This window comes from Nycticebus coucang, chromosome 14 (assembly GCF_027406575.1).
Source record: "Nycticebus coucang isolate mNycCou1 chromosome 14, mNycCou1.pri, whole genome shotgun sequence".
Lineage (NCBI taxonomy): Eukaryota > Metazoa > Chordata > Mammalia > Primates > Lorisidae > Nycticebus > Nycticebus coucang.
Genome location: NC_069793.1, coordinates 92734528 through 92753435, shown reverse-complemented (window position 1 = coordinate 92753435; position 18908 = coordinate 92734528). Strand labels below are relative to the sequence as shown.

Genomic DNA, 18908 nt, shown 5'->3' with positions numbered 1-18908 from the left:
ACAAAAATTCATGTTATCTACTCAAATATAAGACCCATCATGGCAATTAATTAGTTTTTACCTTCTATTAAATCCCTTACATATAGAGTAGTACCTAACACATAACATAAATTAGACAAATTGAATGCCTGAATGTTTTCTCTTTTATTCATTATTTTGATCTGCCACTATGTGCCCTATTTTAATTCCTGAGGACACAGAAATTAATGACTATCTCTACCTTCCAGGAGCTCTTGATCTGGAGGAAGAGAAATATATGTATACAGATAAATTCAGTTCAGGTACAAAGAACATAATTTGTATAGAGGAGGTAGTAGAGAGGATATTAAATTAAAAAAAAAAAGAAAGAAAGCTCTACTTGAAAAGAATGTAAAGGAATGAAAAGTCTATGAGGCAGATGTAAATGAAGTGTGGGGTGAGGGAGCCATTCCAGGGTAGGAGTATAGTGCACGCACAGGCAACAGGCAGGACATGGCAGGTTGCATTTGGAGAATTGTATGTAGTTTTGTATGTTGGAATAACTGGAATGGTAAGAAAGGTGATAAAGATGATGCCAGGTAAGCAGGGAGGACTCACAGTCAGTAGCGCCTCTTATACCAGGCTAAGGAGCGCAAATTTTCTCCAGGAGCCAAAGGGGGAAGCTATGAAAACTTTTAAGATGGGATTACTGTGATAGATTTTCACTCTGGCCATTTCATTCACACTTTAGATATGCCTTTGGAAGTAAGAAATTCAGGTTCAAGTAGCCTGGATAAAAGCTTGAAGTAAAAATAGTCGGGGGAAAAAATAAAAGGATTCATGAAGCTATCATAATTCTATGTAAAAATTAAAATAGTAAAACTTTAGGCTTTGCTTCTATACTTTAAGCAGACTTCTAATATAAATATGGTTTCCCAAGTAGGCAGTCCCATAAGGAAAAGAACATACTGATCAGGTGACTCAAGTAATTCAATGGAGATTACAAATTATTTTTTATTTTCACCATTCAGTCCCTTGAGAGTTCTGCTAGCGTGGTCAGCTTTTTTTTTTTTTTTTTGTAGAGACAGAGTCTCACTTTATGGCCCTCAGTAGAGTGCCGTGGCCTCACACAGCTCACAGCAACCTCCAACTCCTGGGGCTTAAGCGATTCTCTTGCCTCAGCCTCCTGAGTAGCTGGGATTACAGGCGCCCACCACAACACCCGGCTATGTGTGGTCAGCTTTTTAAGACATGAATCACTCCTGGATAAATTGATTTATTCTAAACATAGAACTCTTTCTAAACATACAGAGTTCATAACAAGACCCCTTGGTAACATTTCCAAAGTAAAGCGACCCTGAAAAGACTTAAATAGCTGATGTGTGATGTTGTTAATAATAACATTTTCATACCTCTGTATCAAAATTTCATAGAATTTATTAGGAATTTCAGAAAACAAAACTTTATAACTATAGCTAATACATAATTGCTAACAAAATGTTCTTTTTATTTTTAAATAGGATAAACTTATATTTAGTAGCATGCTTGTTGAAAACCATGAAATATTTCTATTCATTAAAATATGTTTATCAATAAAATACATAATAAAGTATAATTTATAGCATAAATGTAAACTAGTCAACTTATCTCTATTACCTATGTTATGATTTACTTTTATTTTATAGTTAAAATGTTTTAAATCATTAACAAATGCAGAAATATGACATATTTACAGGATATCTTAAAAAATAATTGTTCTATTTAATATTTACTGTTATGCTTCATCAGTATTTTCTTTGCAGTCTGGATCCAACATCAGGAGAGAGATTGATCTTTGGCTGGGTGTTCTGTAACATAGTTTCAAAATATTTTTTTACTATAGTATTCATAGACTTTAGTAGATAGAACCCTTATGGATTATGGATTTTGATAAGACTAAACTCATAATTCAAATTCTCAAATGTTACATACACATCAATTTCAAACAAAATTGAGTACCACTCTATGTAAGGCATCATACTAATTATAATAATTCATGTCCTTCACTTCTTGCTATTGGTAAAATGTGCCTACGAGATGAGTTCTGTCATTCAGGGGTCCTCAAACTGCAGCCCATGGGCCACATGAGGCGGTGTGATTGTATTTGTTCCCGTTTTGTTTTTTTACTTCAAAATAAGATATGTGCAGTGTGTATAGGAATTTGTTCATAGTTTTTTTTTTTTTTTTAAACTATAGTCCGGCCCTCCAGCGGTCTGAGGGACAGTGAATTGGCCCTTGTTTAAAAAGTTTGAGGATGCCTGGATGGTCAAATTTCATTATTTTATTACAGTAAGCACTTGGAACCCATATAATACCCTAGGGGTAGTTTAACAACATATTTTTGGTTAAAGGGTAAGTTGTTAACAATCACCAAGCTGTGGAAGCAACCTAAATGCCCATCAATCCAGGAATGGATTAACAAACTGTGGTATATGTATACACCACAGAATTCTATTCAGCCATAAAAAGGTGCAGACTTACATCTTTCATATTAACCTACATGGAAACGAAACACATTCTTCCCAGTAAAGTTTCACAAGAATGGAAAAGCAAGTATCCAATGTGCTCAATACTAATACGAAGCCAGTAGACGGTCTAACACATGCCCACACAAGATAAAAACTCGATTCAACTCAACATGGGAGAAGGGGGAAGGAGGAGGGACAGAAGGAATGAGAGGAGGACTGGGGTGCTCCCACTCAATGGGCACAATGTAAGGGTGTATGGCACTCCTCCTGGGTGTGGGACACAACTACAATAGGGACTCTACCTAACAAATGCAAACAGGGTAACCTCATGGTTCGTACCCTCAGAGTAATCTGAAATTAAAAAACAAAAAGAGGTAAGTTGCTTGGCAGAGTAATTATGAAAATGTCATTAAATTTATTTTGCTTGAAAAAGTAAATAAAATACTCTAAAATGAAAATTCTGCTTCTGAGAGTCACAGTTTTTACATTGAGAATCATTATTTAAGGAGCTGGCAAGTGTTCTGAGGCTGTGCTGCAGCCACCCTACTATACTGTGTTCTTTGCATGTTGTCTCTGTTAGAATGCAAATTACTTTTCCTCTTTTTTTTTTTTTTTTGTAGAGACAGAGTCTCACTTTACCGCCTTCAGTAAAGTGCCATGATGTCACAGGACTCACAGCAACCTCCGGCTCTTGGGCTTACGTGATTCTCTTGCCTCAGCCTCCCGAGTAGCTGGGACTACAGGCGCCCGCCATAACGCCCGGCTATTTTTTGGTTGCAGTTCGGCTGGGGCCGTGTTTGAACCCTCCACCCTCGGTATATGGGGCCGGCGCCCTACTCACTGAGCCACAGGCACCACCATACTTTTCCTCTTTTTAGTCACAACCCTAGCACAGTGCCTGACACCTGAGAAGAACTCAGGCAACATCTATATAATGAAAAAGGAACCAACATGATAACTTCTAAAAAAAGAAAAAGATTATATGAGTGCCAAAGGGGGAAATTCCAAATTTTGCAGAAGACAAAGTTTGGCCTGAAAAGCCTTCTCAGAAGGATGCTAATGGAGGCAAGTTCTGAAGAACAAATGAGGACAGGCAGAGAAGAGAGCAAGTCCTCGGGGACACAGGACAGCGTGGCCCTCGGAAGCATGCCCGGGATTCCAGGAAGATGTAAGTTATGAACTGGGTAATGACTGAAGGTGAGGCTGGACATGTAGCTCTCCAGAATTTCAATTTTATCTGTTAGGTAAACACTGAAGTTGGGTTTCAAGCAGGAGCATAATATGTTCATGTTTGTTTTGAAGAGATTATTCTGCCAATGGTGTTGTGAAAGATGCACTGAAAGGGCAAACCTGGAAGTTTAGAAATGGTCCGGATGAGACATAATACATTTTAAAAATAGCAATAGATTTAAGGGGCATAAATGGCTTTTTGATACCTGGGTGAATTGCATAGTAGTGAAGTCAGGGCTTTTAGTGTCCATTCCTGGAATAGTATACGTTGTACATGATACGTCATTTCTGATCCTTCACCCCTCCCACCACATCCCTTTCAAGTCTCCAAAGTCTATTAATTCTGTATGACCATGTGTACCTATGGTCCCACTTACGTCAGTACATGTATTTTTTTCCATTCCTGAGACTCTTCGCTTAGAATAATGGTCTTCAGTTCCATCCAAGTTTCTGCTAAAGACATTATTTCATTCTTTTTTATGGTTGAGTAGTATTCCATGGTATATACCACATTTGCTTTATCTACTCGTCAGCTGAACACTTAGCTTGAGTCCTTATCTCTGCAAATGTTAATTATGTGTTGATAAACATATGCATGCATGTGCCTTTTTGATATAATGACCACTTTTACTTGGGTGGATACTCAGTAGTGGGATTGCTGGGTTGAACAGTAGGTCTACATTTAGTTCTTTGAAGAATCTTCCATACTGTTTTCCATACAGGTTGAACTAATTTACATTCCCACCAACAGTAAGTGTTCCCTTTTCAGTGTGTCTGTGCCAACATCTATTTTTTTTTTTTTTGACTTTTTAATAATGGCCATTCTGACAGGGGTAAGGTAGTATCTCCTTGTGGTTTTAATTTGCATTTTCCTGATGATTAGTGATGTTGAGCATTTTTTTTCATATTGTTTATTGGCCATCTGTATCTCTTCTTTTGAGATGTATCTGCTCATGTCTTTTGCCTCCTTTTAAAAGGGGTTATTTGAATTTTTTTCTTGCTAATTTGAGTTCCTTGTAGATTCTGGATACATCTCAGATATATAATTTAAAGATATTTCTCCTATTCTGTAGGTTCTCTGTTTACTACGTTACTACTTTTGCTGTGCAGAAACTTAGTTTAATTAAGTTCTATTTATTTGTTTTTGTTTTTGTCATATTTGCCTTTGGGGTCTTAGTCAGAAACTCTTTGCCCAGGCCAATTTCCAGAGAGTTGTTTTATAAGTTTTCTTCTAGAATTTTTATGGTGTCAGGTCTTACACTGAAGTATTTAATCTATCTTCAGTTGAGTTTTGTGTATGCTGAAATATAGGGTTCTAGCTTCATTCTTCTGCATATAGGTCTCCAATTTTCTCAGAACCCTTCTTGAATAGGCATCTTTTCCTCAGTGTATGTTTTTGTTGTCAAAGATCAGTTGGTTGCAGGTATATGGTTTTATTTCTGGGTTCTTTATCTATGTGTTTACATTTATACCAGTAGCACACTGTTTTGATTACTATAGCTTCCCAGTAAAACTTGAAGTTGGGTAATGTGATGCTTCCAGATTTTATTTATTTATTTTGCTTAGGGTTGCTTTGGCTATTCAGGGTCTTTTTGGTTCCAAATGAAGCTTAGGGTCTAGGTCTGTGTAATAAGACATTGGCATTTTGTTTGTAATTACATTGCATCTGTAAGTCAGTTTGGGCTATGGGGACATTTTAATAATGTTGGTTCTGCCAATCCATGGGCGAGGGATGTTTTCCCATTTGTTTGTGTCATCTTGTGATTTCTTTCATAGGTGTTTGCAGTTCTCCTTGTAGAAATCTTTCACCTCCTTAGTTATGTATATTCCTAAATATTTTATTTTTTTGCAGAAATGACAAGGAGTTCTTTATTTGATTTTCAGTTTGGCTATTGTTAGTGTATAAAAATGCTCCTGATTTATGCACATTAATTTTGTAAACTGAGACTTTACTAAATTGATTGATCAATTCTAGGTGTCTTTTGGTGATTGTTTAGAGGTTTCCAGACAGAAGATCGTATTATTGTTAAACTAAGGGTGGTTTCACCCCTTCTTTTCGAGTGATGCCCTTTGTATTTCTTTCTCTTACATGGTTGCTGTGGCTAGGATTTCCAGTACTGCGTAGAAGAAAAACAATAAAAGTGGGCTTCCTTCTTTTGTTCTAGTTATTAGGGGAAATGATTTCAACATTACCCCATTCGGGATGATGTTGGGTGTGGTCTGACCTGTCGTATATGGCTTTCATCATTTTGAGGTATAGTCCTTCTATGCTTAGTTTAAGGTTTTTTATTATGAAGTTTGCTGGATTTTATCAATTTTTTTTGCATTTATTGAGAGGAACATATGATTTTTGTTTTTAATTTTGTTTATGTGGTGAATCACATTTGGTTATTTATTTTTTTGAGATATAGTCTGTCATCCTTGGTAGAGTGCTGTGGCGTCACAGCTAACAGTAACCTCTAACTCTTGGGCTTAAGTGATTCTTTTACCTCAGCCTCCCAAGTAGCTAGAACTATAGGTGTCCGCCACAATGCCTGGCTATTTTTTTTTTCCCTTTTTGTGCAGTTGTGATTGTTTTAGCCCGGGCCAGGTCTGAACCTGCCAGCCTGGGTATATGTGGCCAGTGCCCTACCCACTGAGCAGAATCACATTTTTGATTTGCATATGCTGAACCATCCTTGCATCCCAAGGATGAAACCAACTTGACTGTGGTGAATCATATTTTTGATGTGCTGTTGGATTTGGTTTGCTAGCATTTTGTTGACGATCTTTGAATATATGTCTAGGAGAGTTATTGGTCTGCAGTTTTCTTTTCCTATTGTGTCTTTTCTTAGCTTTGGTAGCAGAGTGATATTGGCTTCAAAAATGAGTCAGGGAAGATTGCCTCCTTCTCAATATTATACAATAGTTTCAGTAGGACAGCTATCATTTCTTCCTTGTGGGTCTGGTAGAATCTAGCAGTGAATCTGGTTTTGGCCTTTTTTTTTTAATTGTTGGTAGTTTTTTTTTTTTTAAATCAAGATTTAATCTTGATACTCATTATTGGTCTGTTCAAGATTTCTATTATCTTCCTGATCCAAGCTTGAGAGGTTGTATATTTCCAAAAATTTATCCATTTCTTCTAGATTTCCTAGTTTATGTGCATAGATGTGTTTGTAGTAGTATTGAATGATCTTTTACATTTTTGTGCTATTAGTTGTAAGAAACATGGTATATTCTTAAACTAAGACACTATCAGTAGGAACAGAGGGGAGTAGACGGATTTTTTTTTTTTTTGAGACAGAGTCTCACTATGTTGCCCTCGATAGAGTGTCATGGTGACAAAGCTCACAGCAACCTCAAACACTTGGGCTTAAGCGATTCTCTTGTTTCAGCCTCCCAAGTAGCTGGGACTACAGGTACCTGCCACAATGCCTGGCTATTTTTTTATTGCAGTTGTCACTGTTGTTTACCTGGCCTGGGTTGGGTTCGAACCTGCTAGCCTAGGTGTATGTGGCTAGCACTCTACCCACTGAGCTATGGGTGCTGCCTGGTAGATGGATTTGAGATGTATTTAGTAAGTATAATTACAATGATTTATTGACTAGTGGTTTGGAAGAATAAGAAGCCTGGGTAGACAAATGTTTCTGTCTGGGAAATTTGGTGGATGATGGTGCCATTAATTGACATAAGGTTATAAAAGGCTCTTCAATGAACACCTCTGAGACCTTAGGAAAATTACTTGATGGCTATAGCTCAAGAAGATTAAGCAAGAGAATGTTTATTTAATATAAAGATTAAATAAGAGAATTATATAAGAGATAAGTAAAGGAAAACTATTCGGCACAGTACTTTTTAATAGTAGGAACCAAGTAAGTTTCCTTTCTTTTTTCTAATTATATCTCAAAAATGTTCAGTTACGATTAAAGAGTACTAATTTATTAAGTATTAACACTCATTATAGGGCTTTGGAAGAACTCCAGAAACAAAGGCATTTTTTGGTGGAGTATAAAACTATGATTTGATGTATCAGAAAAAAAGTGTCAAGTTCAAATAAATCACTACATTTGTACTGTGGTCTGAAAAAGGTAAATAATTTATCAATTCAAAGACCAACTATAAAAAAATCATAAAAAGTGGGTGGTGCCTGTGGCTCAAGGAGTAGGGCAACGGCCCCATATACCAGGGGTGGCAGATTCAAACCCAGCCGCAGCCAAAAATTGCAAAAAAAAAAAAAAGTAAAAAAGTCAAATAATCTCTAAGTATTTAGTATGTACTAGTTTCTATGAAGCAGATATAGTAAGTAAAAAACAATGAATATAAGAATATATAGTAGACCCTTGCACAACACAGATTTGAAGCGCTCAGGTTCAATCAGATGTGGAACTTTCCCAACAACTATCACACTGAATGTGCTGCCTCTCCTGCTTCCCCGTCTGCTTCCCCCACCTCTGCTGCCTTTGAGGGAGCAAGACCAACCCATACTCCTCTTTTTCCTCCTCAGCTTACTCAACATGAAGATAAAGAGGATAAAGAACTTCATGATGATCCATTTCCATGTAATGGATAATACATATATTTTTGCTTCCTTATGGTTTTCTTAATAACATTTTATTTTTCTAGCTTCCTTTATTGTAAGAATACAGTATATGAGATATATAACACACAAGATATGTGCTAATAGACTGTTATTGGTAAAGATTCTAGTCAATAGTAGGTTATTATTAAACTTTTTGAGGAGTCAAAAGTTACACATGAATTTTTTGCTACATGAGGAGTTGGCACCCCTAATTCACACATTGTTCGAAAGTCAACTATAGTTCCAAGAAAGAGTATTCACTTAGAAAGACAACTAACAAAAATGTGGACTACAAGTACAAAATCTGAGACACTGGAGTAATAAGAGGAAGGTGAGAGCATTGTAAATTGGGTTGGTTATGGAAGACTTCATAGAGTAAGTGACATTAAGTTGGTGCTTGGATGTGTTGGATTTGGAAAGTAGAGTAAACAAAACCTAAATATTCATGTGCATGAACGTATGAAAATCATGAGAAAACATGGAGAAACAATAAAGTATTACAAACATGGTGGGCAATACAGTAAATGTGCTTGGCTGGAATGGAAGACTCATTGGGCAGCGGTAAGTAAGAGGAGAGGAAGATGGGAATGAAAAGTTTCTTAGATTAAGTCCTAATTTTTAGAAGGGAAAGTTATGCTTTGCATGTAAATTTAATTTAAGTACTTCTGGAAATGTTAAATTTTGGGGGACAATTTAAACAAATAAGATCAGAACAGTTCCAATAATGCTGCTGCAACCTAGCATGTATTCAGTGTGTGCTAGGTCATAGACACTGTTTTAAGAGTTCTGCATGGATGATTATCTTTTTCTCTTTTTTTTTTTTTTTGAGACAGATTCTCACTTTGTGGCTCTGGGTAGAGTGCCACAGCGTCACAGCTCTCAACAACCTCAAACTCCTGGGCTCAAGTGATCCTCTTGCCTCAGCCTCCTGAATAGCTGGATTATAGGCATGTACCATCATGCTCTGCTAATTTTTCTGTTTTTAGTAGAGACGAGGTATTGCTCTTGGTCAGGCTGGTCTTGAACTCCTAAGTCAAGAGATCCATCTGCCTCAGTCTCTCAGAGTGTTAGAATTACAGGCATGACCCACTGCACCGGCCTGGATGATTACCTTAGATAACCCACACACTTACTTTATGAGGTAGATGGTATTTCATTAAGATGATTGTGAGTGCCTAATGAAGGAATGTGGGAAAGAGTGGGTTGCAGATTTTTAAAAAAATTCTTTTGAAATTTAAGACTTGCACTTGCTTCAAGAAGTGGTAGGGCAGCCAATTTCCTGAGCTATGGGAGACACTGAGAAGGGTGTCCTGTGCCAAAATAGTTCTCTCATCCAGCTGTTAAAGTGTCTGAAATTCTACTATTACAAGTTCATTATTGATTTTTCCAGATACTGATTTTAAATAATTTAAAGGTTCTAAATGTTTAAAATCATTTATCATTTCTAAAAATTCATCATGAACATCTTAGCAGGAATGAGTATATGTATTAGCTCACTTCCCAAAGTGAAAGGAGAAACGCTCATCAACATGACTACATACTGTCAGGGAGAAGAAACCCAAAGGACAACAGGAAGGGGGAAGTAAGCAAAAAAAAGTGTGCATATGTTGGAGTGGTAGTGGATAATTCTGGACTGGATCCTAGATCAGAGAAATAAAATAGTCACAGAAGACATTGCTTTCAGATAACTGGGAAACTTGGAATATTGAATGTGCATCAGATAACAATTCTGTATCAGTATTAATTTCTTTGGTAATGGTAATGGTATTGTAGTTATATAGGAGAAATGTCTTTGTTTTTAAGAGAACATGTATGTTGAAGTATGTGGGAAGTACCATGATGTCTGCAATAGTTCATGAAAACGTATGTTTCTGTGTGTATATGAATGTTTCTCTATTCCCTCCATCCATCCCTCCATTCACCTACCAGATAGAGGAAATATAGCAAAGTATCAAGAATTGGTGAATCCAAGTGAAGAGCAAAATAACAAAAGAAAAAAGAAAAAAAACAACAACAAGGATAAAATATGTAAATCTCCACACAGGATATGGCGAACAGAGCAATTTTGATGTCAATTGTTTAAAAGAGGTCAGTTAATAATAATTTAATTTTATACCATTTCCCAAAAAATAAATAGAAGGTTCTGACTTATGTTAAATGATGTTGTTAAAAATGAGAGAGAATAATATATTTGGAAGTAGAGACTGGAGAAAGCTAAAGGTTATCTACTGTCATAAACTGTAAAAAAGAGGCCTGACATGGTGGCTCACACCTGTAATCCTAGCATTCTGGAAGGCCGAGGCAGGTAGATTGCATGAGATTAGGAGTCTGAGACCAGCCTGAGCAAGAACAGAACTCCATCTCTACAAAAACTACAAAAATTAGCCCTGGGCATGGTGGTAGGTGCCTGTAGTCCCAGCTGTTTTGGAAGCTTGGGCAAGAAGATCACTTGTGCCCAAGAGTTTGAGGTTGCTGTGAGTTATGACAACACTATGGCACTGTACCCAGGACTGTGAGACTCTTGTCTAAAAAAAAAAAAGGCATAAGAAAGATGTAAGATAAAAATGATTTCAAGCCTATCAGAGTTCCCCAATCCACACCATTTACTTTTTAGATAACAGATACTCCAGCTATATAATGAATGACACAGGGTGCCAGTGTATACAACAGTATAATGTCTTGATTAGATGACTTTCTATACTGACTAGTATCTACTATTTACGCTCAGATATCTATGGCTTATGCACTGTTTTCGAGTTGAGTTGAAGTGGACAGAAGAGTGATCTTAGGCATTACAGGTATTATCTCACTGAAGTGAAACAAGAATCATCCAAGTGAGTAATAAACATCAAAAGTAAGGTAGCTGATAGAAGACTGGTAGAAAAATTTAGGTACAGAACAATTATCACTGTGAAAATTATTTAATTACTAAATTGGTAGAGATGAAAAAATGAGAGAAAAACCAATATAATCTGTAAAAAGTAGCCAAGAAAAAAAATCTATCAGAAGTTAAAGTAACTGTTTTTTCTTTAATTTTAAAATTACATTTATATTCTATATTTACTAAGTTTCACATGTACCCTTGTAAGATGCACCGTAGATGTAATCCCACCAATCACCCTCCCTCTGCCCATCTTCTCCCCCTCCCGCCCCTTATTCTTAGGTTATAGCTGGGTTACAGCTTTCCTGTGAAAGCCATAAATTAGTTTCATAGTAGGGCTGAGTACATTGGATACATTATCTTCCATTCTTGAGATACTTTACTAAGAAGAATATGTTCCAGCTCCATCCACGTAAACATGAAAGAGGTAAAGGCTTCATCTTTCCTTAAGGCTGCATAATATTCCATGGTGTACATACACCACAATTTATTAATCCATTCGTGGATTGATGGGCACTTGGGCTTTTTCCATGACTTAGCAATTATGAATTGGGCTGCAATAAACATTCTGGTACAAATATCTTTGTTATAATGTGATTTTTGGTCTTCTGGGTATATACCTAGTAGAGAAATTATTGGATTGAATGGCAGATCTATTTTTAGACCTCTAAGTGTTCTCCAAATATCTTTGCAAAAGGAATGTATTAATTTGCATTCCCACCAGCAGTGCAGAAGTGTTCCCTTTTCTCCACATCCACACCAACATCTCTGGTCTTGGGATTTTGTGATATGGGCTAATCTTACTGGAGTTAGATGATATCTCACAGTAGTTTTGATTTGCACTTCTCTGATGATTAAAGATGATGAGCATTTTTTCATATGTCTGTAGGCTGTGCGCCTGTCTTATTCAGAGAAATTTCTCTTCAAGTCCCTTGCCCAGCCTGCGATGGGATCACTTGTTCTTTTCTTGCTAATACGTTTGAGTCCTCTGTGGATTCTGGTTATTAAACCTTTGTCAGAGATAGAACCTATAAATATCTTCTTCCATTCTGAGGGCTGTCTGCTTCCTTAACTTACTGTGTTCTTGGCTGTGCAGAAGCTTTTTAGTTTGATCAGGTCCTAGTAGTGTATTTTTGAAGCTGCTTCAATTGCCCAGGGGGCTCCTCCTCATAAAATACTCACCCAGACCAATTTCTTCAAGGGTTTTTCCCTGCACTGTCTTCTAGTATTTTTATAGTTTCATGTCTTAGGTTTAAATCTTTTATCCAGTGAGAGTCTATCTTAGTTAATGGTGAAAGGTGTGAGTCCAGTTTCAGTCTTCTACAGGTTGCCAGCCAGTTCACCCACACCATTTGTTAAATAGGGAATCTTTTCCCCACTGAATGTTTTTAATTGGCTTGTCAAAGATTAAATAACAGTAAGTAGCTGGGTTCATCTCTTGGTTCTCTATTCTGTTCCAGACATCTACTACTCTGTTTTTGTGCCAATACCATGCTGTTTTGATCACTATCAATTTATAGTACAGTCTCAGGTCTGGTAGCGTGATTCCTTCTGCTTTGTTTTTATTTCTGAGTAATGTTTTGGCTATTCAAGGCTTTTTCTGATTCCATATAAAACGAAGTATTATTTTTTCAAGATCTTTAAAATATGACAGTGGAGCTTTAATAGGGATTGCACTAAAATATGACAGTGGAGCTTTAATAGGGATTGCACTAGTATATTGCTTTGGGTAGTATGGACATTTTAACAATGTTGATTCTTCCCAGCCATGAGCATGGTATGTTTTTCCATTTGTTAACATTTTCAGCTATTTCTTTTCTTAGAGTTTCATAGTTCTCTTTATAGAGATCTTTCATGTCATTTGTTAGATAAAGTCCCAAATATTTCATCTTCTTTGGCACTACTGTTAATGGAATAGAGTCCTTAACTGTTTCTTCAGCTTGACTATTGTTGGTATATATAAAGGCTACTGATTTATGAATGTTGGTTTTGTAACCTGAGATGCTGCTGTATTCCTTAATCACTTCTAAGAGTTTTTTAGTAGAATCTCTGGTGTTTTCCAGATATACAATCATATCATCTGCGAAGAGCAAATTTTGATCTCTTCTGACCCTATATGGATATCCTTGATCACTTTTTCTTCCCTAATTGCAGTGGCTAAAACTTCCATTACAATGTTAAAGAGCAGCGGAAACAATGGGCAGCCTTGTCTGGTTCCTGATCTGAGTGGAAATGATTTCAATTTAACTCCATTCAATACGATATTGGCTGTGGGTTTGCTGTACATGGCCTCTATCAGTTTAAGAAATGTCCCTTCTATACCAATTTTCTTAAGTGTTCTGATCATGAAGGGATGCTAGATATTATCAAAAGCTTTTTCTGCATCAATTGAGAGAATCATATGGTCTTTGGTTTTTAATTTGTTTATGTGCTGAATTATACTTATAGATTTACATATATTGAACCAGCCTTGAGACCCTGGAATAAAACCGACTTGGTCATGATGTATAATTTGTTTGATGTGTTGTTGGATTCTGTTTGTTAGGATCTTGTTGAATATTTTTGCATCTATATTTATTAGTGATATTGCTCTATAATTTTCTTTTCTTGTTGGGTCTTTTCCTGGTTTGGGGATCATGATGATGTTTGCTTCATAGAACGTGTTGGGTAGTCTTCCTTCTTTTTCTACATTTTGGAACAGGTTGAGTAATATAGGCACTAGTTCCTCTTTACAGGTTTGGTAGAATTCTGACGTGAAGCTATCTGGTCCCGGGCTTTTCTTTTTAGGGAGATTTTGTATGGTTGATGCTATTTCCGAACTTGATATTGGCCTGTTCAACATTTCCACTTGATTGTGGCTAAGTTTTCAAAGGTGACGTGCTTCCAAGTATTGGTCAATTTCCTTCAGATTTTCATATTTCTGAGAATAAAGTTTCTTGTAATATTCATTAAGGATTTTTTGAATTTCTGAGGAGTCTATTGTTATTTCGTCTTTGTTGTTTCTGATTGATGAGATTAGAGAGTTTACTCTTTTTTTCCTGGTTAGTTTAGCCAAAGGTTTATCTATTTTATTGACCTTTTCATAAAACCAACTTTTTGATTTATTGATCTGTTGTATAATTCTTTTGTTTTCAATTTCATTTAATTCTGCTGTAATTTTGGTAATTTCTTTTCTTCTACTGGGTTTGGGGTTGGAATGTTCTTTTTCCAGTTGCTTGAGATGTCCCATTAAGTTGTTAACTTCCTCTCTTTCAGTTCTCTTGAGGAAGGCTTGCAGTGCTATAAATTTCCCTCTTAGGACTACCTTTGCGGTATCCCAGAGGTTCTGATAATTCATGTCTTCATTGTGGTTTTGTTCCAAAAATTTGTCAATTTCCTTCTTATCTCATCTCTGACCCAGCTATCATTCACCATAAGGTTATTTAACTTCCATGTTTTTGTATGAGTATGCAGATTCCTGTTGTTACTGAGTTCAACTTTTATTCCATGGTGGTCCAAGAAGATGCAAGGAATAATTTCTATTCCTTTAAACTTACTGAGGCTAGACTCGTGACCTAAGATGTGATGGATTTTGGGGTATGTTCCGTGGTCTGATGAGAAGTATGTGTATTCAGTTTTGTTGGGATGAAATGTTCTGTAGATGTCTGCTAAATCCAAATGTTGGATGGTTAGGTTTAAATCTAAACTTTCTTTGCTCAGCTTCTTATTGGAGGATCTATCCAACACTGCTAAAGGAGTGTTGAAATCTGCGACTATTATGGAGCTGGAGGAAATCAAGTTGGTCATGTCTATTAGAGTTTCTCTTATAAATTGAGATGCATTCTGGTTGGGTGCATAAATATTAATAATTGAAATCTCATCATATTGAGTATTACCTTTAACAAGTATGAAGTGACCATTCTTATCTTTCTTTACTTTTGTTGGTTTAAAGCCTATTGTGTCTGCAAATAGAATTGCAACATCTGCTTTTTTCTGGTTACCATTTGCCTGAAATATGGACAACCATCCTTTCACCCTGAGTCTATATTTATCTTTTAAGGTAAGATGTAACTCTTGTATGCAGCAAATATCTGGCCTGAGTTTTTGTATCCAGTCAGCTAACCTGTGCCTCTTTAGAGGACAGTTTAAGCTGTTCACATTAATGGAGAATATTGATATGTCTGGTAAAATTTTGGGTATTGAGTTTTTTGAAAGTCCAGTGGACATTTTTAATTCTTTCGCCACTGTGGAAGTTGGAGTTTGATCAAAATTTTCTGAGTGAGTTTACTTTTGAGGTAAAGGATTGGGTTGGTCAGTATGGAGGATAGGTCTGAGAATATCCTGAAGAGCTGGTTTGGTTATGGCAAATTTCTTCAACATATGAATATTATTAAAGTATTTAATTTCTCCATCATAAATGAAACTCAGTTTAGCTGGATACAGGATCCGGGGTTGAAAGGTATTTTGCTTTAGGAGATTAAAAGTCGATGACCACCCTCTTCTGGCTTGAAAAGTTTCAGAGAGATCTGCAGTCATTCTAATATTCTTCCCTTTGTAGGTACTGGATTTCTTACGGCTGGCTGCTTTCAGAATTTTCTCGTTCATATTAACTTTAGTGAAGTTAATTATGATATGTCTGGGGGATGTCTTATTCGAATTGTGTCGTGCTGGGGTTCTGAAACTGTCTGCTATCTGAATTTCAGAATCTCTTGGCATGTCTGGAAAATTCTCTTTCATAATTTCATGGAGAAGGGCCTCTGTGCCTTGCGAGGCCACTTCATCACTTTCAGGGATTCCAATGAGGTGGATATTAGCCTTCTTCGTAATTTTCCCAGAGCTCTCTGAGATAATGATCTGTTTTTGACTCCATTTCTCTTCCTCTTTGAGAGTTTGGGAGCATTCAAAGGCTTTGTCTTCAGTGTCAGAAATTCTTTCTTCTGCTTATTCCACTCTGTTAATGAGGGATTCTACCGTATTTTTCAGATCTTTGAGGGCTGCAAATTCTTGATTCAGTGCATCAAAATCTTTGGTGGTTTTGTCTTTAAATTTGTTAAATTCTTGATACAACTTTTGAATTTCTCCTTGAGTTTCTAATTCTGACTTTTGAATTGCTCCTCGAATTTCTAATTCCAGTTTTTCATCCATTCTATTAATCTTGTTTGCAATCCAAATTCTGAATTCAATTTCTGATATCTCGGCCAGCTGTTTATGAATGGGATCTTCAGTTACATCTGCCATATCTTTCCTTGGGGGGAGGGGGGTTGATCTATTCTGATTATTCATGTTACCAGAGTTTTTCCACTGATTCCTGAGGGCAGCATTCTCACTCAGAGTTCTTTACTGCTGCATCCAGAGCCCAACAAAGCCTCAAAGTGTGATTAGGAAGTCCTTGCATGCTACTTTGCTACCCTGTTTCCCCAAAAATAAGACAGTGTCTTATTTTAAGGTGTGCTCCCAAAGATGTGCTAGGTCTTATTTTCAGGGGATGTCTTATCTTTCCTGTAAGTAGGTCTTATTTTCGGGGAAACAGGGTATTAGGATAACAGAACTGAGAGCATATGATGAAACACAACTGGGTGAGGATCCAGTTAATTCTCTAAAAAAAATTTCTTTATTGAACATTTAAATTGAGAACTGTGACAGTACAGGTAGTATCTTAGTTTAAAGATGTCTCTTTTTATAAACTTAATTGTCTCCTGAGCACCTACAGCCAGATACACTTTCTTCCTTCTGTGGTGTCTTAAGATTGTGCCTCACATAGTCTTATTTGTTTGTATTATTATCCATATGTATGTCTTTCTCCCTACTAGATTGCAAAGTCCTGAATACAATGAGTGTTTTTCATTTATGCTTATTTTTACCAGAATCTAGTGCAAAAAATAGAGATTCAGAATGATAATGTCTAGTTTTGTACTCTCAAGACATAGTGAGGATATGGATCATTACCAAAGTATATGTCTTTAAAATTTCCCAATTAGGCTACCCATCTAAATATAATTATTATTACAATTATTATAAGAAAGATTCATGTTTCTGCTCTTATGACTGATAAAATACTCTGGATATAAAATTATTTGTATTCTCACCTTTTGAAATATTTTTAATGAGAGAATATTTGCTTGATTCTAATAAAACATCTTATAATAAAAGGTTGAGAAAAAAACTCTAAAAACCAATCTCAAGAAATATTAATATTAATAGAGTTCTTACCTGTGTTTACATAATATATAATAAAATCATGAAGTTTCCTAAAACAAGGTAAAAAGAGTTTCTTAAAATACTTACCAGAAATGGTACTATTTTTAAAGTATTTCTGATTGATGGATTTTTGCAAATGGTTTCTTGCACATCTGAAATAATTATACCACAATACAAAAATAATTTAGTTACATATATTGAAAGAGAAGAATGACTAATGAATCAAGTATTAAATTCTGATGTTTCAAAATATTCACAATTGAGTAAGAGATGTTTTTTCCATCAACTCCACAAATAGTTTTTATATTAGGTCCAAAAATAGAAGCAATCTGATTAGAAACAATTACATAAAACTTAGGTTAATAAGATAATTCTCAGTTCAGAAAATTTCTATTGACCCACCTTCGAATTCACTGGTTGTTTCCTTAACCATGTAGAGTCACTGAAGAGCACATGTCAAACATTTTCCATTTCTGTTACAGTGCTTTTACTGCTTACATATCTGTCTCTTTCCTGTCGTTCTCTTCCTACATGTCGTTCTCATGTCACTGTGAAATTCTCCATCCATTCATGCATGTTGTCTATCTTTCCAGTGTTGTCCATCTTTCTAACTATAATCTTCAACCCTGTTAAATTACCTGTATGATAGTTCCAACATCTTTGTCATCTCTGCATCTCATTCATCGGTTGCTTTGTTGTTGTGTTTTTTTTTCCCTTGCTCTTTTTGTGTGTCTCATAACTTTTTTAGAATAGTGGGAATTAAGGTAAATAGTATTTGTGCCTGGAATGGGTATGCCACTTCTTGCTGGGCCATTGGTGTGTGCATGTATGCATAGATGTTCAAAAACTTAAGAAATTTGAGCTGGGTTTGGATTTTGTTGCTGTTATACTTACTTGCAATACATTGCTCATTTCAAATTCCTCAAATTTTATTTTGTACTTATGTAGTGATCCTGGAGGTTTGCCCCTAGGCCCCTGCAATGTCTTGTCTTACCCCCAGATTTTGGCTTTCTTGTGCAAATGGAAGGGATCTCTCTCTCGCTCTCTGTTTCTAGCCGTCTCCCAGCAGTAGATTTCTATTGCTTGTTACTGATTGGCCTTGTTACTTGATATTTATTGGCCAGGTGGTGGAAAAGTAAGGAAGATTTTCTGCTGTCCTGATCCAGGTACTATTGGTCTCTGGTATTTTTTTTTGAGACAGAATCTCACTTTGTCACCCTCAGTAGAGTACAGTGATGTCATAGCTCACAGCAACCTCAAACTCTTGGGCGCAAGTGATTCCCTTGCTTCAGCCTCCTGAGTAGCTGGGACTATAGGTGCCCACCACTACGCCGGCTACTTTTAGAGATGGGGTCTTGCTCTAGCTCAGGCTGGTCTTGAACTTGAGCTCAGGTGATCCAGAGTGCTAGGATTATAGGTGTGAGCCACTGTGCCCTGTCCTATAAACCACATTTAATTTTTATACATCTATTCATGTTTTTGTCCATTCTATCATTACTGACAAATGTATGTTATAATCTTCCTCCATGATTAGAAATATTTTACATATTTTGAGGATATGTATTAAAATGCATATAAAAACATTTTATATACATAC

The 18908-nt window shown here is 36.3% G+C and overlaps 1 protein-coding gene across 4 annotated transcripts in view; it reads right to left on the bottom strand.

The window, feature by feature from the left end:
- Window positions 1–1446: 1446 nt before the first annotated feature.
- CEP126 (centrosomal protein 126) overlaps window positions 1447–18908 on the bottom strand; it is a 134366-nt gene continuing 116904 nt past the window's right edge. For all 4 annotated transcript variants that reach the window (XM_053562140.1, XM_053562141.1, XM_053562144.1 and 1 more), the window contains 2 exons: window positions 17399–17463; window positions 1447–1805 (listed from right to left, as the gene is read on the bottom strand). In XM_053562140.1, the coding sequence (XP_053418115.1) occupies window positions 1743–1805; window positions 17399–17463 (128 nt within the window). In that variant the 3' untranslated portion in view covers window positions 1447–1742. The remainder of the gene's footprint in view (window positions 1806–17398; window positions 17464–18908) is intronic.